Source organism: Schistocerca americana, chromosome 7 (genome assembly GCF_021461395.2).
Source record: "Schistocerca americana isolate TAMUIC-IGC-003095 chromosome 7, iqSchAmer2.1, whole genome shotgun sequence".
NCBI classification, from domain to species: Eukaryota; Metazoa; Arthropoda; class Insecta; order Orthoptera; family Acrididae; genus Schistocerca; species Schistocerca americana.
Genome location: NC_060125.1, coordinates 298,315,139 through 298,340,704, shown reverse-complemented (window position 1 = coordinate 298,340,704; position 25,566 = coordinate 298,315,139). Strand labels below are relative to the sequence as shown.

General features: G+C 44.4%; 1 protein-coding gene across 1 annotated transcript in view; it reads right to left on the bottom strand.

The window, feature by feature from the left end:
* The window catches only part of LOC124622891, a 176,480-nt gene that overhangs the window by 55,716 nt on the left and 95,198 nt on the right, over positions 1–25,566 (bottom strand). The window contains exons 6-7 of the mRNA XM_047148680.1: positions 24,434–24,712; positions 8,017–8,207 (exon numbers count right to left, since the gene is read on the bottom strand). Of these exons, the coding sequence (XP_047004636.1) occupies positions 8,017–8,207; positions 24,434–24,712 (470 nt within the window). The remainder of the gene's footprint in view (positions 1–8,016; positions 8,208–24,433; positions 24,713–25,566) is intronic.

Genomic DNA, 25,566 nt, shown 5'->3' with positions numbered 1-25,566 from the left:
GCAATTTAGTTACAGAACAGGCAGAGTTAGCCAAGAAAGTAAAGGGTATAATCAATAAAGTGAACGAACTGTCCACAAGAGAAGATTTTGTTAAAGTATTTGCTGATGTGATTACTTTGACAAATGAACAGGAAATAAATAAATAGTATGAGGCAAATCCACGAACAATTTCCGATCGAAATAAAAGGAGTAAACAGTGTAATTGAAACCGTTTGGGGGAGACAACAAACGGTAGAAGTAGAGGTACAAAACCTGTCCTCAACAGTAAAAGAAATAGCGTCCGGATGTGAAGGGCTATTGGAACAAAAGTTCCAAGAAAACACCCAGCAGTTTAAGCAACAATTAGACGACTGGGTAGTGGATAAGAAACAGCAAGTGATATTGTCTGTTTATAAAGGTATCAAGGAAGCGGTAGAGAATATAGTGAGTGAAGGTCTACCGTTACCTCGCCAAATAGATCAAGAGTTGAAGGAAGTTCGCGAGCAGATAGGAACCGAGTTCCAAAGATGGAAAGGAGAAGTTACACAGGATTTGCATTCAAAGGATAGAAGAACTGTGGGGGGCGACTACTGAAGAAAGAAAGGAAGCCCGCCCTGAGTGGAGATCTAGGGGTAGAAATCAGGGCTTGATGCATAATTATGGGGGTGATGAGCAGTACCCAGACACAAGCCCAAACGAACAGATGTATGAAAGTATGTCACCTATGAGTGATTATACCAGATCTATCATGGAAGAGAAAATGTTAAAGCACAGGCAATTCCAAATATTTTTTCCGGAAAAGAAGACATTAAATCCTGTCGTATTTATCAGATGATTCAGAGGAGTGTTACGACGAGCTTGGTCTGAGCGACAGAAAATCAAATATGTATCAGGTTAGATCCAAGGCGATGGTAGTCTGTGGGTGAGTGACGTAATAGACAAGTGTCACACCTATGAAGAATTTGAGAAGGCATTCGTCAATGATGTTGGTCAAGAGGCATTCAGGAGAGATTGAAGAAGTACCTAACCCTTCTCTTAGCGAAACGGGAACTTATAGAGATACTTCGAAAAGTATTTGAATAAAGCAAGATATTGGGATCAACCAGCAGATCACAAAAGTGTGATAATAATCATAAAAGCTCAGCTTCTGATGAAAATCGGGGAAAAACTGCTGCATGTTTCGGAACATAATCTAGAAGAATTCATGCCTGCAGTAGATTCAATCGATTTGCTACAAGAGGAACAAAGAGGAAGAAATATTTACAATAAATCCTATCAAATGGAAAATAGGCAGATAGGTTATAACAGTAATAACGGAAGAATGAATGGAAGACAAATGGATAACTTTCATCGGACCAATATGAATAATGGTTACAACAACGAAGCAAACTGTATGGAACGCCAGAATAACGGAAGAAATTATGAGCCGAACAGAAACAGACAGAGGCGATTTGAAAGGAGGTACAATCCTGTATATAATGACCGTAGAAATCAAAGGCAAAGTAACAAACCACATAAGAGGCGAGGCCAAGGCCAACAAATAATCAAGCCCGGCGAGAACAACCACCGGTCATAGTCGAAGCAACCGATGACAACAACGGACCAGCTAGGCCGAGCAATTTAAACGGAATCCGACCGGATTACGCCCCAGAGGTTCGGTCGAGAAAAAAGTAATGGGGGCAAGGCATCACCTGTAAACTGTTTTAGGTACAACGATGGAATGAGGATCATTGGGGACTTAACGGAAGACGTAAATCCTTGGGAACAAGTTTCCAATAAAGTGCCAATATCAGCGTTTCTTTCCGAAATACTACACATACCTATATAGTAATCTTGGATACCGGAGTTCCGATAAATGCGATCTCCAACAATTTATTTAAACAGCTATCCCTTAAGACAGAGTTACCGACGTTGCCGACACGAAACTGTAAGATTATTGGAGCCTTAGGCACCCGCTCGCAACCAGTCCGGATACAAATTTTGCTAGATTTAAGTATAACATATACAGTGATAAGATGTGTGTTCCTAGTAATTCAAAAATTAATAGAAGATTGTATCATCGGATTAGGGACTATGATATAGAAGAACTTAAAAATAGACTTCTCGTCCGGTAAAGTCAGTTTTTGTTATAATGGGGAAATGGTACTAGTTGATCTGATCATGAAAGAAAAGAGCACTGGAAATTACTGTCCTGGGCATGGTATTACGCTCATTAGAAAAGAAAGGAGATGAAACGCACAGAAAAGGTAAAGGAGAGCAAAATACTCGGGATAGCAGAACAAGTGGAAGAAAAGGCAAAGGAAGCTGATGGATTGCAAAACGAACAAAGTGATAAATTGGTAGATCTTTTGGAGAAATATATCCAGATTTTTGAAGAAAGGCCAGGAATTATTAAGGGATTTACGTGCCATTCAGAGGTGTTTCCTCATGAGATGCATTGTAATAAATCATATCCAATTCCGTGGAGATTAAAGAAATCAGTAAGTGAAGAAATAAACAGGAACACCTTTGGGATGAGTTAGCGCGTCGACTTTACTCGATCCTAGCAGCCAACATGACTACCATCTCTGGCTTTGGCACTTCAGGAAGACTGGGCTGCCACTCCACCACAAACACTCATCATTGTAAGTATCCGCAGCAGAGTTGAAGCCGTCATAGAGGCGAAGGATGGACACAGGCTACATTAATGTCCACTAACAGGTGTCTGGTGATCTTTGATCAGAATGCGCATTCCCATCGTCAATAACTTCTGGTTCTCACCACGTAGATATTGTTTTATCGGATCTGATTCAATGCTGTGACCAAAACGAGGTCCGATACTTGAAAAATTGTTACGACCTGAATAAAAAGATGGGTTCGCAGTCTGAACAGTAAAGGCGTTGCTGATCGTTACAGTGTGACAGCCTTCACATTTATATACGCCTAACTAGAGCTGTAGTATTTTGCACATGTTTTTCTGAACTTTAGAAGGTAGTTATCATTTTCTTACAAGGGAATGGTCCAATCCGACATGTCGAAACCCATCTTGCAATTTCTTATGCAGGACGAAGGAAATTCACTGTCAAAATTTCAGCTGCTAAGAAGCACTGAAAGTTTTTTTTAATAAATGGCCGAAGTTACTCGTTTTTGTTGCACGAAGAACACTTATGGCAGGGGTTTTCTACAACTCTTCCTGCTTAGCGCCCTGTCGGCCCTGATAAGAGAACATACTGAACCACGTAGTGCGAATATCCAGAGTGACACGTGAGACTCTGAAACACCTAAACCATACAAAAAATACCAAGTATCATTCATATTTTGAATAACAGGCAGTTCATATCGACAACTGTACTGTTCCAGACGTAATTGTTACATAGATGACTAGCAGAGGAAAATAAATCAATGCAGTGGGTGCACCATTTTGTAACAATTCTTGAACACTGTTTTTATGATAATTTTTGAGTAATGTATATTTTACTAACCATGAAAGATTTTTTTGTTTATTCCCAATAGTCGACATAATGTAGTGAAGTGCCATATGAATAAGGAAGAAAAACATCTTCCTTACACAAGCCACACCTGACGAAATGAAAATTAATGCTTTCAGGCACTTCACAGTAATTATGATTTTATTTAGACAGAACTGTGGAAGAGTAAGAAATGGTGTTGGTTGTTGATCTGCTTATTGTGCTGCCTACCGGGCATTGTATTGTATTGTATGTTAACCGGGGACCTAGAAACGACGGAGAGGCTCCGTCCCCGCTGCAGCCGCAGCGGTCCACAACCCCACGACGACTACCGCAGTCCACTTCACCCCTCCGTCGCCCCACACCGAACCCAGGGTTATTGTGCGGTTCGGCCCCCAGTGGACCTCCCAGGGAACGTCTCACACCAGACGAGTGTAACCCCTATGTTTGCGTGGTAGAGTAATGGTGGTGTACGCGTATGTGGAGAACTTGTTTGCGCAGCAATCGCCGACATAGTGTAACTGAGGCGGAATAAGGGGAACCAGCCCGCATTCGCCGAGGCAGATGGAAAACCGCCTAAAAAAACCATCCACAGACTGGCTGGTTCACCGGACCTCGACACAAATCCGCCGGGCGGATGTGTGTCAGGGATCAGGCGCTCCTTCCCGCCCGGAAAGTCGTGTGTTAGACCACACGGCCAACCTGGCGGGCCCCTAACGGGCATACTTGAAGCAATTTGCGAAACCTGCCGATGCAAACTGATAACGCACAAATGACTGAAATTTAAGAATACTGTTCTCCTGATAAACTCTAAATGACACAGAGCTATCGTAAATTACATTGTTCGGCAATTTGCGTAAAAATAGTAGGGGACGTTTCATATGGCGACCCTGCCAGGATTCGAACCTGGAATCTATGAAACGTCCCCTTAGAAAAATTATAAATGACTGTGCTTAAACTGACACACAATATTTTTTTAGCGCAACGCAATCAGAATTTCAATAATCCGTACAAAAGAATGGCCCTGACTAACATTAAACTATACCTTTCACAAATCACTTACCTCACAAAAATCCTTGTTACTCAAACTACTGCAATACAGCGAGCGCCGCTACTGCCAGCTAAATAAAAGATTCAAACTACTGAAGGCACTAACTACTGATGGGCATAGTTAGCAAATGAACGATTTTGATAAAGAACAAACAATGTATTTACCTTAATAGTGTTCAAAAGTCATAATATATAGCAGTTCATGACATCAGTCTTACAAATTTACTGTCTCTGATGGACACACGTCCAGATCATCTGCACTCAAAACTCTGCCATTTCTCTCCCCACATCCACCACTGCTGGCGGCTCACCTCTAACTGCGCAACGCTACGCGCTGTTAACAGCCAACTGCCCAACACTACAATAGCAAATTCCAACAATGCAAACCAGCCACAAACTTCACACAGCACAGCCAGTGATTTTCATACAGAGCGCTATGTGGCGTTACCAATATAAAACCTAAACAGCCTACTTACATAGCCCCCATGCTCCCCACAAAAATTTTACAAATTGTTTTGGGCAGTGGCCAATACAGATTTGAAGAAATTTTTCATAATTACAATAACAAAGATATCAAATGCACACACTTATTGATACAATGTTGGTCAAAAGCTAAAATTTTCTCACTGTCCATAAAGACAGTCCTGATCGTTCATCACAGTAAAATTGCAGTGTTTTTCTCAAAGTCTGCGCAGCAAAAGAAAATGCACACAGAAGTAGTGGATTTCCATGCAGTCTTGAAGAAGTAGTGTTGTCCTTCCAACGGAAAGACAGTGCTGAGTCTTGACATGCAGACAGGTAATGGTCCACAACAGAGCAAACCCACAGCAAAGTCAGTCGAAGTTTTAAAGCAGTCCTTGTAGAGATAATGGTACTGGTGAGTAGGTTAAAGTTAGATATAGTGGGAATTAGCGAAGTTTAGTGGCAGGAGAAACAAGACATTTGGTCAGGTGAATAAGGAAAGGGTTATAAGTACAAAATCAAATAGGGGTAATGCAGAACAGGTTTAGTAATGAATAAAAAAAATACAAGCGTGGGTAAGCATAGTGAACGTATTATTATAGCCAAGATAGACACGAAGCCCACTCCTGCCTTACTAGTACAAGTTTATGTGCCAACTAGCTCCTCAGATGTCGAAGAGATTGAAGAAATGTACGATGAGATACAAGAAATCATTCAGATAGTAATAGTAATAGTGATGGGGGACTGGAATTCGATAGTGGGAAAAGGAAAAGAACGAAAAGTAGTAGGTGAATATGGAATGGGGATAAGGAATGAAAGAGGAAGCCGCCTGGTAGAATTTTGCACAGAGGATAACTTAATCATAGGTTTAAGAATCATAAAAGAAGGTTGTATACGTGGAAGAGGCCTGGAGACACTGGAAGGTTTCAGATAGATTATATAATGGTAAGACAGAGATTTAGGAACCAGGTTTTAAAATGTAAGATATGTCCAGAGTCAGATGTAGACTCTGACCACAATTTATTGGTTATGAACTGTAGATTAAAACTGAAGAAACTGCAAAAAGGTAGGGATTTAAGGAGATGGGACCTTGATAAACTGAAATAACCAGAGGTTGTAGAGAGTTTCAGAGAGAGCATTACGGAAGATTGACACGAACGGGAGAAAGAAATATAGTAGAAGAAGAATGGGTAGCTTTGAGAGATGAAATAGTGAAGGCAGCAGAGGATCAAGTAGGTTAAAAGACGAGGGCTACTAGAAATCCTTGGGTAACAGTAGATATATTGAATTTAATCGAGGAAAGGAGAAAATATAAAAATATAGTAAATAGAGCAGGCCAAAAGGAACGCAAACGTCTCAAAAATGAGATCGATAGGAAGTGCAAAATGGCTAAGCAGCGATGGCTAGAGGACAAGTGTAAGGATGTAGAGGCGTATATCACTATGGGTAAGATAGATACTGCCTACAAGAAAAGTAGAGAGACCTTTGGAGAAAAGAGAACCATTAGTACGAATATCACGAGCTCAGATGGAAAGCCAGTCCTAAGCAAAGAAGGGAAAAAGGTGGAAGGAGTATATACAGGGTCGATATAAGGGTGATGTACTGGAGAGCAATATTATGGAAATGCAAAAGGACGTAGATGAAGATGCATAATAACTGAAGAGCATAATAACTGATGATGGTCGAAGTAGAGAGGATATAAAATATAGACTGGCAATGGCAAGGAAAGCGTTTCTGAAGAAGAGAAATTTGTTAACATCGAGTATAGATTTACGTGTCAGGAAGTCTTCTCTGAAAGTATTTGTATGGAGTGTAGCCATGTATGGAAGTGAAACATGGACGATAAATAGTTTAGACAACAAGAGAATAGAGGCTTTCGAAATGTCATGCTACAGAAGAATGCCGAAGATTAGATGGATAGATCACGTAACAAATGAGGAGGTACTGAATAGAACTTGGGGAAAAGGAATTTGTGGCACAACTTGATTATAAGAAGGAATCGGTTGGCAGAACACGTGCTGAGGCGTCAAGGGATCCCCAATTTAGTATTTGAGGGCGGCGTGGAGAGTAAAAATCGTAGAGGGAGTCAAAGAGATGAATACACTAAGCAGATTCAGAAGGATGTAGATTGCAGTAGGTATTTGGAGATGAAGAAGCTTTGACAGGATAGGGTAGCATGGAGGGCTGCATCAAACCAGTCCCTGGACTGAAGACAACAACGACAACAAAACTTGGTCGATTGTAAAATTTTGGTCCTAATATATCTTGAGGTCTCTGAAGAACGATATAAAGCTGCGAAAACAGTCAAGCTATCATACGCGTATTTATCACTGGCATTATTGTATAGGAATGTGTCGTAGCATTAATCGATTGCACAATGGACTCTGTCTTTTTGCGACTTGAAATGATGAAGTGCGGCTTGCTCGCAGCTATAAATTATTTGTCCCTGCGGAAGTCAGATCTGGAAGCTGGAGAGATCTGGAAGGATTGAATAAGAGTCTCTGACCGTTCTTTCCACCACCCTGTCGTCTTCTAAAGTTGTGCCCACAGCGCAGAAGACAGTTCGTCGGTCGTGGGATCTTCTTCGGCGGAGGCTGCTACGCTGTAATATCGAACCTGTGATTTTGCTTTCTGCGGGATGCCACTTGCCCAGGTTAGTCTCTGTATGTACAGAGGGCAAGATATGTTGTACTGACAATGATGGTAGGCGACAAAAAAAAATGGCTCTGAGCACTATGGGACTCAACTGCTGTGGTCATAAGTCTAGAACTACTAAAGACATCACACACATCCATGCCCGAGGCAGGATTCGAACCTGCGACCGTAGCGGTCGCGCGGTTCCAGACTGTAGCGCCTTTAACCGCTCGGCCACTCCGGCCGGCCTGGTAGGCGACACTTCTCATTAATTTATCCTGTTTGGTTATTCAAATATTCACACATTTACACTGTCTTTTACAACACTCGTCATAGGTTTCTTAATTGTATGGTAACTTTTCCATCCAACTTCCGATATATCATACATGGATTGGACTGTTCCCTTGTTAGACGTTGTACAGGCCTTCACATTCTGCACACTCACCTGGGGAAAGCCTTAATGGACGGCATGGAGAGGAAGGAGTTGGGGCTGACAGCGCTGGAGATCCGGACGAGCTGCGCCGGCAGGTCCTCCGGCACGTCTGCGGCCGCGTCGTCGCCCACTGGGTGAGCCCCATTGTCCGCCATGTCCTCCGCCTCCGGCTCCTCCACACTCGTTGCGGCGGGGCGTGGCCGCTTCTTCGCAGCTCCTTCTACCGCCTGCTGCTGCTGCTCCTGCAGTTGATGACAGTAAAAATACCGCGAATGTAGTCTCCGTGTTACATGACGTGAGATGAACCCATGAGGTCTAGTGTGATTACTGTGGACGTGATGATGGACACAAGCCCACGGGAAAAAATGTTAGTCACCCCCTTACAAGGGCACACTGATAGATTTGAATAGCCGATTTTTTGGGGGGTTCAAGGGAGGAGAATTACACTCTAATACAAGGAAAGACAACGCACCATGAATACATTATCCGAATGAGATGGTAATCGGTAGATGTGATGTATATGTACAGACAAACAACTGTCACAATTTCAGAAAAATTAAATGATTCATTCAAGAAGAAAAGCTTTACAAATTGGGAAAATAAATAAAACGTTAGTCCATCTCTGTCCCTTTTGCAAGCAGCTATTGAGATTGACATTTCTTTATATAGTTGCCGGATGTCCTCCTGAGGGATATCGTGCAACATTCTGTCCAGTTGGTGCGTTAGATAGTCAAAATCCCGAGATGGTCGGAGTGACCTGCCCATAAAGCTCTAAACGTTTTCAACTTTCCCTTGAGTAAATTATCCATTTTTTTTGAAATTGTTGTCATTTGTTTATCTGAACATGCACATCACCTCTACCGATTTCCGCCCCATTAGGATAATTCCTTCTTGGTGCGACCTTTTTTGGTCTTAAAGTGTAGCACAAGGAGGTCATGCGGTCATCCACAGTGGAAATAGATCATGGTAGTGAAGCAGCATATATGTGTTGGTCGATTGTGTGGAATCAGCTCAGTAAGGTGGGTCGACGTGAGGACATGACAGAAACGAGCTATTGTGTTTGGACGGGCTAAGGACCATATCGTGATTTAAGTTGCTCGATTTGGTGTTGTCCAACGCAGAAGAGCAGACGGTCCAATGTGTCTACACCGAATGGTGCATCACTCTCAGCCAAGTAACACTGCGTGAGAACAGTGGTCGTAAAAAGTCCCTAAACCCAGAGATCAGAGACAAATGTCAGACTCGACAGGGATTGGTGTTGCCAGTGAATGTAGGTCCGTCTCAACCAGTTTCCGACCAAACACTATGCAGGGAACTACTTGCCATGGACATCTGGATGCATATAAAGGTGTACGTCTTCGCTAGCCCAACCAACACAGAAACTGGATAGTAGCTGACAGGAGTCGTGTAGTGTGGTCCAGTGAGTTCCAACTTTTGTCGTTCTTCCAAACGGTGGAAGGCGTCGAGTGCACCATGGCCCTATGCGGCATGTAACGCGCGGTTTGTGGAGCGTCTAGTTTAGGACGGAGGAAATTCTTTGATGTTTTGGGAGGCTCTGAGCACTATGGGACTTAACTTCTGAGGTCATCAGTCCCCTAGAACTTAGAACTACTTAAACCTAACTAACCTAAGGACATCACACACATCCATGCCCGAGGCAGGATTCGAACCTGCGACCGCAGCGGTCGCGTGGTTCCAGACTGTAGCTCCTAGAACCGCTCGGTTACACCGGCCGGCGTTTTGGGAGAACTTGGGTATTCTCATTCATGTTACCGTGAGAACCAACCTGGCTGTTTATTTTAACATTCTCGCTGATCAAATGTTACCATTTTGTCTAGACATACTGACTGTCTGCCTCGGACACTCCCATCTTGCAAGATGACAATGGTCGTGTTCACAGGTCTACATGCGCACGATCTGAGTTTCACAAATGTTCCGCGAGCTTACTCGTGTAGAATATAGGCTCTCTGGGAGTATAAAGAACATGAGGTAAAACGTACATAGCTCTAGGAGATCGGAAAAATATCATGCATTCAGTTCCGAAGAGAGAAAGAGCAAATAAGAGCGAGAACTATCACACAATCAGCTTCACAGCTCATGCATGGAAGTTGCTGACAAGAATAATGTACAGAACAACGGAAAAGGAAACTGAGAAACTGTCAGATGACGATCAGTTTAAATTTAGGAAAGGTAAAGGCACTAGAGAAGCAGTCCTGACGTTGCTCTGACAATGGAAGCAAGACTGAAGAAAAATCAAGACACGGTCATAGGATCTGTCGACCTAGAAAAAGCGTTTATCTATGTGAAATGGCGCAAGATGTTCGAATTTCTACGGAAAATGAGAGTAAGCTATATGGAAAGACGTGTAATATACAATATGTACAAGAAGCAAGACAGAAAAATAAGGTTGGAAGACCAATAACGAAGTGCTCGGATTAAAAAACGGTGTAAGATAGCGATGCTGTTTTCGTCCCTACTGTTCGGTCTATACACTGAAAAAGCAACGACGGAAGTAAAAGAAAGGTTCAAGAGTGGGATTATAATTCGGCGTGAAAGGAAATCAGTGATACGATTCGCAGATGGTATTGCTATCCCTCGGCGAAAGGGAAGAAGATCTCTCTAATGAGTACAGCGTATGGAATGAGAGTAAACCGACGAAAGACAAAAGAAAAGAGAAGTTGCAAAAAATGAGAATACCGAGAAACTTAACATCAAAATCGGTGATCACTAAGTGCACGAGGTTAAGCATGTTTGCTACTTGGAGGTAAAATAACAATGACGAAAAAAGCAAGGACGACATAAAAAAAGCAGATTTAACGCAAGCAAAGAGGTCATTCCTTACTAAACGGAGTCTGCAAACATAGGCATTAACTTGACGGAAATATTTCTGAGAATGTACTTTTAGAACACAAAACTGTATGGTAGTAATTCGTGGATTGTGTGAAAATGGGGAAAAGAAGAGAATCGAAGCGTTTGAGATGTGGTGCTGAAGAATATTGAAAATTAGGTGAACTGGTAAAGAAAGGAATGAGGAGATTCTCCTCAGATTCGGCGATGAAAGAAAGAAACGGAAAACACTGGCAAGAAGAAGGGACTCGTATTAGACCTTAGGGAATAACTTCCATGACACTAGAGAGAACTGTTGATGTTGAGGAAGACAGAGACTGGAATACATCCAACAAATAACTGAGGACACTGGGTGCAACTGTATACGCCAAACCTGAAGAAGCCTTTAAAAGTATCTTCTTCGTCGAAATGGAGTCATCACCATGCTTTACTCGGTATTAGCTGGTGTCTCCTGGAGGTGACAGTTTTGTTTCTGACGTGCTTATGGTTTTATGTTTTAGGACTGTTCTCAGAGCAGATGTACGCTTTTTGACACGGTACAGTCGATTTCACAGACAAATAAGAGCCCAAGTTAGACAAAGTTGCGCAATTCTACTCTGACTAATAACTGGATTTAGATACACTAATGTTCAGAAAAAGTGTATTTTTAGTTGTGCAGCTTTGGTGTTTAATAATACAGAAATGATTACGTTTACAGAGCTGTACACGACCTTTTAGAATTCTGTATGGGCCGCAGCCTCCACGTACTGTAAATACAGCCTCTAAACTTTGTGGCCGAGGATCAAACATGGCTTGAACATATTAATACGGAATTTCCTTTGTATTGGAGTCCTTAAAACATTAGCAGTAGTTAGCGGAGAACCATAACGAATAAGTTACTCCAAACACGTTCGATTGGCGACATGTAAACTGAATGTTCCGGCCAGGGAAACACTGATACTGGTCGTTCTTTGAAGACCTGCATATTTATCGTCATGTGCGGCCGCGGTTTTGGAATACAATCTGAATTGTTGGCCAAAGAAGGCGCAGGGACCAGGGCTATAATACATTCTTGACATATAACTGTTTTTCCCTACTTTTCTAACACAATTACCAATGACCGAGACCATATATCACCCAAAATCCCCAAAAAAGAGTAGGGTCTATCTAAAAAAAAAAAAATGTTTTTTTTTGAAAACTCGAATTTTTTACCAAAATGAAACGTATACAAGATTTAATTAACCGTCAATGAAATAAAACTCACTTATTTTGTAGCAGTATCATTAAATAATACATCTTCTTTTCTAACACTCTATTTTATATTCTGTTTGGATTCCGCCGATGTACATCGTTAGATTCCAAGTTCGTCCAGCTTTATTTTGTTGGTTGCCGACTCTAATCCCTCACCGGCACACAAGTGTAGACATTTTTATTCTATCTACAACAGATTACTCAAGTTAGGTCTCAGACTGAAAGCTTGAAAAAGGAAATTGATATTATCATGCATTTTGGCCGTGCCAATGATTATTCCGATACCTTTATGCGTGACACTGAAAAAAAAAGTCTCCGGCAAAAGAGATCTTCAGTGTAATGCAGCCTCAGAAAGATCACTATATGCTTCTGTCTCTTATCCAGGACCACATAGTGAGACTATTGCACGGACTCTTAGGAAAGTGAAATTTCAAATTAGTTTTCGTACGTGAAAAAATTAGGTGTTTAATTGCGAAATTCTGTTTATGTCAAAGGTGACTGTACAAGTCAGGCGTCTTCAAAATTAAATATGGTTCCTGTGATTCAATTTACGTGGGTTAGACTTGAAGAAACTTTGTCAATGGGTTTCGTGTGCACATGCATAAAAATAATTCTGCACTTCGTTGCCATTCATCAAAGGGTTGGGGGCCAGAGAACCTTATGTTACCCAGAAATAAGAGGCCCTTCGGATACTCCACGTTGAGCCGAAAGGGGGTGAACTGGAAAGATTAGAGAAATTTGAAATCTTTATACACCAACAGCGCAGCCATCTTTAATTTTGAACGAACAGTTGTCTCCTAGACGCAAGTGGTTTTTTAAAATATTCAGTGAAATATTGGGCCTGTAATTCCAAGCATTCCGGCATATATTATGCCGTTGTTTATCTCTCTACCTGAGTGTAGCCGTTCCCTATGCTTATCGCTTTTGTTATATGTATTTCTTGAGGGCTTGAGTAACAGACATCCTTGACACCTAACTGATAACAATTAATACTTACGTGCCGAATAGGTTGTTGTCACCACTTAGCCTAATACTTACGGAAATTTTAATACGTCTTCTATTTCCCTTTGCGTCCCTATGGTCTATTATTATTACATTATGTATTTTATCTTTTAATGAGTTTCACTTGCACGACCTCCATCACATAATCGTGGGAGTGTTTGACCCCCTTGTCCTATCTTAGGATTGCCTTTATTATTTCTGTTTTATAGTACCTTTTTAAATTGTTTTCCTTTACTTGTTTTATTTATTTATTTTTGTATGAAGATATGAATTCATGTAACTGTTCTGGAATTTTTATTTCGTTTATCTGTCAGTTTACAAATATGTCTTTTTGCCAATGGTACTTTTTATGTAATTGCAAATTTCCCTCACTCTGTAAACTTTTGTAAATGTTTGATTTTTTATGCTTCATGTCTTATGAAAATGACAATTTTTTTCTGCTTTTGTCGCTACGTGGCGCTACTATCGTATTAATCACCGTTCTCTGGCTTAAATTGTCTTCTTGGTTATTGGCTTGTAGCTAGTCAGTCTGTCATGACAGCCTTGTTTGTTTCATATTGTCTTTGTATATCTGATCATCAAGATGATCATGGGGCTGCTTTATTTTGACGGTACTTTCAGTCTCCTACTATTGTACATTCTTTGTGTAGTTACATTTTCTGGTATTTGCTATGTATGTTTGGTTTCCAGACAATCTGATGATGGGTTCTACCCGACACGCGTCAAATAAAGTCACAGGTTTATCAGCTGGTGGCTTCTTGTTTAGTGACCAACATAGCAAATGTGCAGTACCCCTATTGCATTCTACAATATGAGAGACTACTGCTACAGCCATGTTATCACAGAATACGAAGCCGGCCGAAGTGGCCGTGCGGTTAAAGGCGCTGCAGTCTGGAACCGCAAGACCACTACGGTTGCAGGTTCGAATCCTGCCTCGGGCATGGATGTTCGTGATGTCCTTAGGTTAGTTAGGTTTAACTAGTTCTAAGTTCTAGGGGACTAATAACCTCAGCAGTTGAGTCCCATAGTGCTCAGAGCCATTTGAACAGAATACGACCGAGAACCCCGAACTGTACGAATACTTGATTAGGGCCGCTGATCTAGAGCATTTATGTAGACTTTGGAATAACCAACAGGAAGTCTTCTGGTCTACCATCGTATGATCTTGTGGGGGGTTCTTCTGTGATGTGTCTGATGGTCTGTGGTTCTGATCAGTCACAAAGTGGGAATGATTGTTTACCCAAGTTTTGTAAAAATGTGTGTTGGGTTCTAATCCTGTTTAGCACTGACGAAGTTCTGCAAGGCATGTCAACTCCGTTTTGAGTCCATGCGTTAGTAATGCTGAAGTCCTCTTCCACAGCGACCACAGCGGTAAGGCATACATCGGGGAGACTATACTGACAGTCTTAAGCAACCAACAAAATCTGCGGTTGAAGAACACTGCATGGCTACAGCGAACTTAATGAAGTATGAAGAAACGGAAGTGCTAAGACAGATCTCAGATCTCGCCTTTTTGGGGGGCTGCATACTGAAGGAATCTATTGAAATATGAGTGGCGGACGGGCTGATCAAGAGAGACACTGGGTTTACGCTCAGCAAAGCTAGAGATCCAGCACTCAGCCAACTAAAATCACAGCATGGGCCGAGAGCAACTTCCGTGCCCGACGCAGGCCATAGAAGTACTGAGGAACCGGAGTTAGTGCCCAGCTTCCGTCGGCGCTGTCCGTCCCCCCCCCCCCCCCCCCCAACCGTTCCACTCCTTACTTCCACCACCAGTCCATCCGTCCTGGCGTGCGACCAGCAGTGGAGAAAAGAGTTGGGGAGGGGGCGGCGATAAGGGAGGCGGGATGTAGTAAAGACACTCATCCACAGGTGTCACCTGAAGATGACGGCATGGTAGGCTGTCGAAATATCGTGTTACGAAAACGACTGCACCCGGCTGGACACCCGACAACGGTACAGACATTACGACACTAGTTTGGACAAACATACGTTTATCTAAATTTACGTTTACACAGCCTGTTTGCCCACGTGGGACGCACTTGTTTTTGGAGCTACTGCCCTGGCAAAGTCTATAACTCTTAGGATTAGGGCAGCACGATGACGACGACGAAAACCCGGACTTGCTGGGTTCGACCATGGCTGGGAAGGAAAGAAGCGAGGGACATACATTCTCCACTAACGAAGAACTGAGGCCGAAGGTCCGCAGGAATTTCGGGACTTCACGAGAATGGAAGTGTCTTGTTGTGACGAGCTACTGCCGATAATGCAGGAAGGAATTCACTCAATTGACACAGTAATGTAGAAGGAAATGTCAAACAGTCGGATGTAAGCATTAAACGATTTGTTTATTCATTTTGTGATCGGATTCTCCCGCTTACTATTGCAGTTTTCTCCTTCCTGGCATGTTGAAATAAAGCAAAAGATGCAATCAAACTAAACGCGAACTTTCGTCAATTTAGATGCGCGAAAATCACACACCTATATATATACGACTGCCGACGCAACTCATTATGATACAATGGGTCGTGAGAATCATACAGACACCTTTCCTCACTAGACTACTGGATTAGGACGTTTAATGATTGTTTGGTCCGGTCCATTTATGCATGTAGAACACGATGCGGCCAGTGAAAAAATGTGCTGTCCCGGACGAAGAAACACTTGAGACATTCCCGCCAGAACTGCAGTGGGTTCTAGCAAGCCTAGGTTTACTTTTGGTCCAAATTGTCCAAATGGCTGTGAGCACTATGGAACTTAACATCTGAGGTCATTAGTCCCCTAGAACTTAGAACTACTTAAACCTAACCAACCTAAGGACATCACACACATCCATGCCCGAGGCAGGATTCTAACCTGCGACTGTAGCGGTTCCGGACTGAAGCGCGTAGAACCGCTACGCCACGGCGGCCGGCTGTTTACTTTTGGAGGAGGTCGATTGGATACTACAACACACATAAGATATTAGCTCATTTTATTAAAACCTGAACAAAATATACACATCAAAAAAAGTTTTGCATCACCCCGATTCCCAGAACTCCTGAATACAGACGTTGACTGTGGATATTGTATCACAGACACAGTCCCTTTGACTGTTCAGAGATGTCACTAAACCCACCCAAATATGTAAACAACCATGCATGAGCAGCGCCTATTAGACGGAGGGAGTCTGACAGCTGATCAGTTCCAGTCATTCCACCAGGAAGGAGGTACACGGCTCGTGTTGTCTGTAGTTCAACCATGCCTAGACGGTCAATAACGCGGATCGATCACGTACGCGTTGTTACTTTGTGCCAGGAAGGGCTCTCAAGAAGGGAAGTGTCCAGGCGCCTCGAAATGAACCAAAGCGATGTTGTTCGGACATGTAGGACATACAGAGAGACAGGAACTGTCGATAACATGCCTCGCTCAGGCCGCCAAAGGACTGCTACTGCAATGGATGACCGCTACCTACAGATTATGGCTCAGAGGAACCCTGACAGCAGCGTAACCATGTTGAATCATGCTTTTAGACAACCACAGGACGTCGTGTTACGACTCAAACTGTGCGCAATAGGCTGCATGATGCTCAACTTCACTCCCGACGTCCATGGCGAAGCCCAACTTTGCAACCATGACATCATGCAGCGCGGTACAGATGGGCCCAACAACATGTCGAATGGGACGCTCAAAATTGGCATGACGTTCTCTTCACCAATGAGTGTCGCATGTGCCTTCAACCAGACAATCGTCGGAGACGTATTTGGAGGCAACCCAGCCAGGCTGAACGCCTAAGACCCACTGTCCAGCGAGTGCAGCAAGGTGAGGTTCCCTCCTTTTTTGGGATGGCATTATGTGGGGCCGACGTACGCTGCTGGTGGTCGTGGAAGGCGCTGTAACGGCTGTACGATACGTGAACGCCATCCTCCGACCGATAATGCAACCATATCGGCAGCATATTGGCGAGGCATTCGTGTTCATGGACAATTGGCACCGCCATCGTGCACTTCTTGTGAATGATTTCCTTCAGGATAATGACATAGTTCGACTAGAGTGGCCAGCATGTTCTTCAGACATGAACCCTATCGAATATGCCTGGGATAGATTTAAAAGGGTTGTTTATGGACGACGTGACCTACCAACCACTCTGAGGGATCTACGCCGAATCGCCGTTGATGAGTGGGACAATCTGGACAAACAGTGTTTTGATGAACTTGTGGATAGTATGCCACGACGAATAAAGGCAAAAATCAACGCAAGAGGACGTGCTACTGGGTATTAGAGGTACCGGTGTGTACAGCAATCTGGACCACCACTTCTGAAGGTCTCGCTGTATGGTGGTACAAATGAAGTGTGGTTTTTATGAGCAATAAAAAGGGTGGAGCCGGCCGCAGTGGCCGAGCGGTTCTAGGCACTTCCGTCTGGTACCGCGCGACCGCTAAGGTCGCAGGTTCGAATCCTGCCTCGGGCATCGATGTCCTTAGGTTAGTTAGGTTTAAGTATTTCTAAGTTAAGTCCCAAAGTGCTCAGAGCCATTTGCACCAAAAAGGGCGGAAATGATGTTTATGTTGATCTCTCTTCCAATTTGCTCTACAGTTTCCGGAACTCTCGGAACCGAGGCGATACAAAACTTTTTTTTATGTGTGTAGAATACTTGCAAACAATCAATGTCTAGAGGATGACAAAATGTATTTCTTACTGTTGTTGAACTATATGACTTTTATCCATTGAGGCAATACAGAACGATAATTTCATATTTCAGTTTACACTAAAGTTGACTATGAACTTCGATGCGGTGCTGACTTCTAATACAACTCGTGCTGCTGGATCTGAAGTTAAACGATGCTGTCGTCGTCAGTGATGGTTGCTGACGTAGGTAATCTTGCGGCAGCGGCGGTGGCTTATGGAACCTCCTGAGGCAGTTGTTGCTGCATCAGTCAGCGATTGTCCTTACTTGTGGTTCCGTGGTGAGGTACCAATTTTGGTGTGGGACCTCGTTCTTCGGACAACGCCACAGAATGCTTTTCACAAACAGCTCGTACAATAGAAATTTTGCAGGCAAAAAATATTTGTTTTGTGCTGCATTTGTGAATATGTACTCTGAAGAATGTTCAAAAGCTCCAGTATGAAAACCTGAAGTTAGCTACTGGGCACATATCTCAAAAATAAAATCAGTAATTACCAGAAAACACAACTGGAGTACCCCCTACTTCACCCGAGCCGCGTACCGCCGTCCAGTGCGCATGCGCGGATTCACGGGAGTTCAGCACTGATTTCCTTGCGCAGATGATCTACCGCTAGGTGTCAGTCACGCTAGACCCATTTCGTTTGTGGCGGATCGTCGTGTTATAGCCCCTCTGGGCCCACGACAGGTACAGGTACCACAACGAACTTGTGACGTCATACTAGTTGCCTAGTCCGCCAAACTTCGCGAAAGCTCTGCTCCGTCCAGGGACTACGGGAAACCTAAAGGGGATAGGCAAAATAATGCGAACAATGGTAGTAATGGGATGGTTGTGTTTGCAGGTCAACAACGTAGGTAAGGCACGTGCGCGCTGGACTGTGAGTGTTCAGTACAGACTAGGCATCAGTGCACACTTCGTATTTGCATTCAGAGGCGATGGTCGACGTGCAATGAAAGACCTAATAGAGTTCCAGAGAGGGAAAATTGTGGGGGATCAATTAGCTGGAGCGTCAGTAACCAAGGAAGCCGCCAACTTATTGAATGTTTCAAGAGCAACTATTTCAACAGTCATGACAGCCTACACAAAACATGGGAAGACATAATCGTGTAAACGTAATAGTCGGCGTAAATCCAAACTAAATGACAGAGATCGTCGTACGGTAACACGAATTGTGTCAAAACAACACAAAAGCACGGCGGCTAAAGTGACTGCAGAGCTCAACAGCGATTTTCGAGACCCTGTATCTATCGACACTGTCCGCCGAGGTCTCCATAAAGCGAATGTTCATGGACGAGCTGCTATACCAAACCATTAGTGACGACAACCAACACAAAGAAGCGTAAAACGTGGTGTCAGGAGCATAAATCCTGGTCGGCTGATCAGTGGAAATATATATCACTTATAAACTCGTAAGGGAAGTATTTTATTTTTTTAAATATAATCTACACCGGCTGAAAATTTTAAAATTTTTACGTGCCTTACTTCAAGATCTAATAAAATCGGTAATTTTTTGAAAAGAAGGCTGTGGATTGCTGTGATATAAAGGTCATGTCCAGAAGAGGATGGGCACCAGGTTGAGGAAGTTGAAACAAAGTTTGACAGACAAGAAACTTTCTGATGGTAAAACCATGAGGAGCAGGCTGATAGACAGATTATTGATGAACTACAGCAGTATTATGGGATGGCCATTAGAAATAATACAGAGGATCTGTTGAAAATGAAGCAAGCGGTATGGGCTACGTTCTTCCACAGACTTACAAATGATAAAAAACCAGTACACCACCTTCGCCCTCCGGGACCTGATTCACGGTGCAATTACCGCAATGCCCAGTACTCAAACAATTCATACAGCCATAAACATTCCATCTCAGCTGCAGTCATGGAGATCATAAAACCTATTTACAGAGACCTGGCAAATGCTGAATTACTGGAGAAGTGTCTGCATGGTCAGACTCAAAATCCCAATGAGTCGTTCAGTAATCTTATATGGACTCGCTTACCAAAAAATGTTTTTGTTGGAATGAAGACACTAAAGTGAGGGGTCAGTGATGCTGTTATTGCTTTTAATGATGGCAGCATTGGTAGGGTGAAAGTGCTACAGCGTATAGTAATTAATCCTGGAACAAACTGCATCACAGAACTTGAACGGATGGACAAGGTTCGCACTCATAAAGCAGAGTATGCAGTACAGTTGGCCACTCAGGAGTCCAGGAAGAAGAAAAGCAGAAAAAACTTGGAAAAAGATCAATAGGATGATGTACAGTATGGTGCAGGGTGCTTCTGAGTGACTAAAAATAAAAAAAATTAAGCATATATTAAGTGAGTTACAGTCTTTTGAAACTTTAAAGCGTTCCTGAAAATTTACATTTTCTGTTGCATTTTTCCATAAATGTCAGAAACCACTTCGAGTAAAGTATTCAAATTTCCAGGGAGTAAAAACATACATATCCTTAATCTACTGAACTAAAAGAAGAACGTAATGTTAGGTATAAGCCGGCCGGTGTGGCCGTGCGGTTCTAGGCGCTTCAGTCTGGAACCGCGTGACAGCTACGGCCGCAGGTTCGAATCCTGCCTCGGGCATGGATGTGTGTGATGTCCTTAGGTTAGTTAGGTTTAAGTAGTTCTAAGTTCTAGGGGACTGATGACCACAGATGTTAAGTCCCATAGTGCTCAGAGCCATTTTTGTTAGGTATAATCAAAATTATTTAGGATATCGTACAAAAAAGTACACAAAATTTTAGCCGTGTGATTAAAAATTTCCAAAAGCAAAGGCTGAAATGCAATTATTGTAGTTCAGTAGACACAGAACATGTAGTTTAATGTCTTGTAAAAGTTTTATGTGAATGGCTACAGTGGTTCCTGAAATTCAGGGAAGCCAAATCATTAAATTTAACATTGTCAGGATAGGGCGTTCCAATTCTCCTTAAGTATGGAGGTGGAAGTGTGATGTTGTGGCTAGCCATATCATGGTATTCTGCTGGACCCATTATTACTCTCAAAGGCCATGTTACAGCCAACGAGTATGTGAACATTTTAGGTGATCAGGTGCACCACGTGATTCAAATGCTGTTCTCCAACAATGATGCCAAATTTCAGGACGATAATACACTCACTCACACAGCCAGGACAGTACAGTCATGGTACGAGGAGCATGCAACTGAACTGCAGCGGGGCCAGCACAGTCCGCGGACTTGAACGTTATCGAACCCTCATGGGCGGCATTGGAGTGCAGACTCCGGAGCAATTTCCGCCTCCCTCGTCACTACGGGAGTTAGAAGAGGTTCTGATCGAAGAGTGGTATAACATTCCACTGGAGACTGTACAATTATTGTATGCCAGTATTCCAAGAAGCATCGCAACTGTATTACCGGCAAATGGGAGTCCAACCCCTTATTAATAAACCGTTCCAAAGTAAAAACAAGCGTTCACATTATTTTGCCTATCCCCTGTATATGTCAATGAAAAGGTACACACTAAAGGTCTTGACTTTGTCATGTGCTATCGAGAGCTCGCATGTATTTAAACGTGCAGTTAAAAGAGGTGTTATTGTTAAACTCGTCTGAAATACACTCCTGGAAATGGAAAAAAGAACACATTGACACCGGTGTGTCAGACCCACCATACTTGCTCCGGACACTGCGAGAGGGCTGTACAAGCAATGATCACACGCACGGCACAGCGGACACACCAGGAACCGCGGTGTTGGCCGTCGAATGGCGCTTGCTGCGCAGCATTTGTGCACCGCCGCCGTCAGTGTCAGCCAGTTTGCCGTGGCATACGGAGCTCCATCGCAGTCTTAACACTGGTAGCATGCCGCGACAGCGTGGACGTGAACCGTATGTGCAGTTGACGGATTTTGAGCGAGGGCGCATAGTGGGCATGCGGGAGGCCGGGTGGACGTACCGCCGAATTGCTCAACACGTGGGGCGTGAGGTCTCCACAGTACATCGATGTTGTCGCCAGTGGTAGGCGGAAGGTGCACGTGCCCGTCGACCTCGGACCGGACCGCAGCGACGCACGGATGCACGCCAAGACCGTAGGATCCTACGCAGTGCCGTAGGGGACCGCACCGCCACTTCCCAGCAAATTAGGGACACTGTTACTCCTGGGGTATCGGCGAGGACCATTCGCAACCATCTCCATGAAGCTGGGCTACGGTCCCGCACACCGTTAGGCCGTCTTCCGCTCACGCCCCAACATCATGCAGCCCGCCTCCAGTGGTGTCGCGACAGGCGTGAATGGAGGGACGAATGGAGACGTGTCGTCTTCAGCGATGAGAGTCGCTTCTGCCTTGGTGCCAATGATGGTCGTATGCGTGTTTGGCGCCGTGCAGGTGAGCGCCACAATCAGGACTGCATACGACCGAGGCACACAGGGCCAACACCCGGCATCATGGTGTGGGGAGCGATCTCCTACACTGGCCGTACACCACTGGTGATCGTCGAGGGGACACTGAATAGTGCACGGTACATCCAAACCGTCATCGAACCCATCCTTCTACCATTCCTAGACCGGCAAGGGAACTTGCTGTTCCAACAGGACAATGCACGTCCGCATGTATCCCGTGCCACCCAACGTGCTCTAGAAGGTGTAAGTCAACTACCCTGGCCAGCAAGATCTCCGGATCTGTCCCCCATTGAGCATGTTTGGGACTGGATGAAGCGTCGTCTCACGCGGTCTGCACGTCCAGCACGAACGCTGGTCCAACTGAGGCGCCAGGTGGAAATGGCATGGCAAGCCGTTCCACACGACTACATCCAGCATCTCTACGATCGTCTCCATGGGAGAATAGCAGCCTGCATTGCTGCGAAAGGTGGATATACACTGTACTAGTGCCGACATTGTGCATGCTCTGTTGCCTGTGTCTATGTGCCTGTGGTTCTGTCAGTGTGATCATGTGATGTATCTGACCCCAGGAATGTGTCAATAAAGTTTCCCCTTCCTGGGACAATGAATTCACGGTGTTCTTATTTCAATTTCCAGGAGTGTACACTACTGGCCATTAAAATTGCTACACCACGAAGATGACGTCCTACAGACGCGAAATTTAACCGATAGGAAGAAGATGCTGTGATATGCAAATGATTAGCTTTTCAGAGCATTCACACAAGGTTGGCGCCGGTGGCGACACCTACAACGTGCTGACATGAGGAAAGTTTCCAACCGATTTCTCATACACAAACAGCAGTTGACCGGCGTTGCTTGGTGAAACGTTGTTGTGATGCCTCGTGTAAGGAGGAGAAATGTGTACCATCACGTCTCCGACTTTGATAAAGGTCGCATTATAGCCTCTCGCGATTGCGGTTTATCGTATCGCGACATTGCTGCTCGCGTTGGTCGAGATCCAATGACTGTTAGCAGGATATGGAATTGGTGGGCTCAGGAGGGTAATACGGAACGCCGTGCTGGATCCCAACGGCCTCGTATCACTAGCAGTCGAGATGACAGGCATCTTATCCGAATGGCTGTAACGGATCGTGCAGCCGCGTCTCGATCCCTGAGTCAACAGATGGGGACGTCTGCAAGACAACAACCATCTGCACGAACAGTTCGACGACGTTTGCCGCAGTATGGACTATCAGCTCCGAGACCAAGGCTGCGGTTACCCTTGAAGCTGCATCACAGACAGGAGCGCCTGCGATGGTGTACTCAACGACGAACCTGGGTGCACGAATGGCAAAACGTCATTTTTTCGGATGAATCCAGGTTCTGTTTACAGCATCATGATGGTCGCATTCGTGTTTGGAGACATCGCGGTGAACCCACATTGGAAGCGTGTATTCGTCATCACCATACTGGCGTATCACCCGGCATGATGGTATGGGTTGCCATTGATTACGCGTCTCGGTCACCTCTTGTTCGCATTGACGGCACTTTGAACAGTGGACGTTACATTTCAGATGTGTTACGACCCGTGGCTCTACCCTTCATTCGATCCCTGCGAAACCCTACATTTCAGCAGGATAATTCACGACCGCATGTTGCAGGTCCTGTACGGGCCTTTCTGGATACAGAAAATGTTCGACTGTGCCCTGGCCAGCACATTCTCCAGATTTCTCACCAACTGAAAACGTCTGGTCAATGGTGGCCGAACAACTGGCTCGTCACAATACGCCAGTCACTACTCTTGATGAACTGTGGTATCGTGTTGAAACTGCATGGGCAGCTGTACCTGTACACGCCATCCAAGCTCTGTTTGACTCAATGCCCAGGCGTATCAGGCCGTGCGGTTATAGGAGCTGCAGTCTGGAACCGCGAGACCGCTACGGTCGCAAGTTCGAATCTTGCCTCGGGCATGGATGTGTGTCATGTCGTTAGGTTAGTTAGGTTTAACTAGTTCTAGGTTCTAGGGGACTAATGACCTCAGCAGCTGAGTCCCATAGTGCTCAGAGCCATTTGAATCAGGCGTATCAAGGCCGTTATTAAGGCCAGAGGTGGTTGTTCTGGGTACTGATTTCTAAGGATCTATGTACCCTAATTGCATGAAAATGTAATCACTTGTCAGTTCTAGTATAATATATTTGTCTAACGAATAGCCGTTTATCATCTGTATTTCCTTGGTGTAGCAATTTTAATGGCCAGTAGTGTAGTTACTCCCTGCCCGTCGGAGACGGGTGCTGTCACTCTGCGGTACCACATGGTGTGAGGTACGCCTGCCTTTGCTTTAGCAGAGTGTGGTGGCCTACCTGCACCTGCCGCCGGCGGTGGTGCTGGTCGTGGTGGTGGCGGTGCTTGCGGTGGTGGTGCGCCGGCTGGGCGCGGCGCCGGACTAGCGAGGCCCTGGCAGAGGAGCAGGCGCCGCTGCTGGAGCCGCTGGAGCCACTGGCGGCCCGCCGCGGAGTCTGCGTCTGCTCCTCGCGGACGGAGGTGGCCACTGGGGGCGGAGGACCCGGGGGCGGCGCCACCCCGGGCAGGCGCGGCGAAGGGCGTCGGCGGCCGCTCTCCTCAGCGCGCTCCTCCGTGCGCTGTCAGCAGAGCGTACGGCGGCAGTCGAATCAAAAACACGTGTCTACATCTACACCTATGTGATTACTCTGCAATTGACAATGAATTTTTAGGTCATTATTACTTCATAAAACATTTTATTAAATAAAACTGTAACTGGACTGTGCCTCCTTCACTTCTAGATTTCGCCATTCGATGTCAGGGTAAAATGACATAGGAGTAAGGAAAGGTAAGAAATTCAGGTAAACATTAGATATTTGATATATTCAATGGATTTGTATTTAACAAATAAAATACTACTCCTGGAAAAATTCTTCAATAGCATCAATGTAGGTTTCTCAGTTCTGTCGTACAAAAAGTGAAGACTGAAAGTAGAACTATGAATTTGAATCTACATCTACATCTACATCCATACTCCGCAAGCCATCTGACGGTGTGTGGCGGAGGGTACCTTGAGTACCTCTATCGGTTCTCCCTTCTATTCCAGTCCCGTGTTGTTCGTGGAAAGAAGGATTGTCGGTATGCCTCTGTGTGGGCTCTAATCTCTCTGATTTTATCCTCATGGTCTCTTCGCGAGATATGCGTAGGAGGGAGCAATATACTGCTTGACTCCTCGGTGATGGTATGTTCTCGAAACTTCAACAAAACCCCGTACCGAGCTACTGAGCGTCTCTCCTGCAGTCTTCCACTGGAGTTTATCTATCATCTCCGTAACGCTTTCGCTATTACTAAATCATCCTGTGAAACGTCACCTAACGTCCCCTTAGAAAAATTAATGAATTACTTTGCTGATAAACCTCTTACATTATTTGATTTTCAAACAGCTGAGCAGAACTGTACGTACTCAGACATTTCGCTCTTTACCTATTCTGAC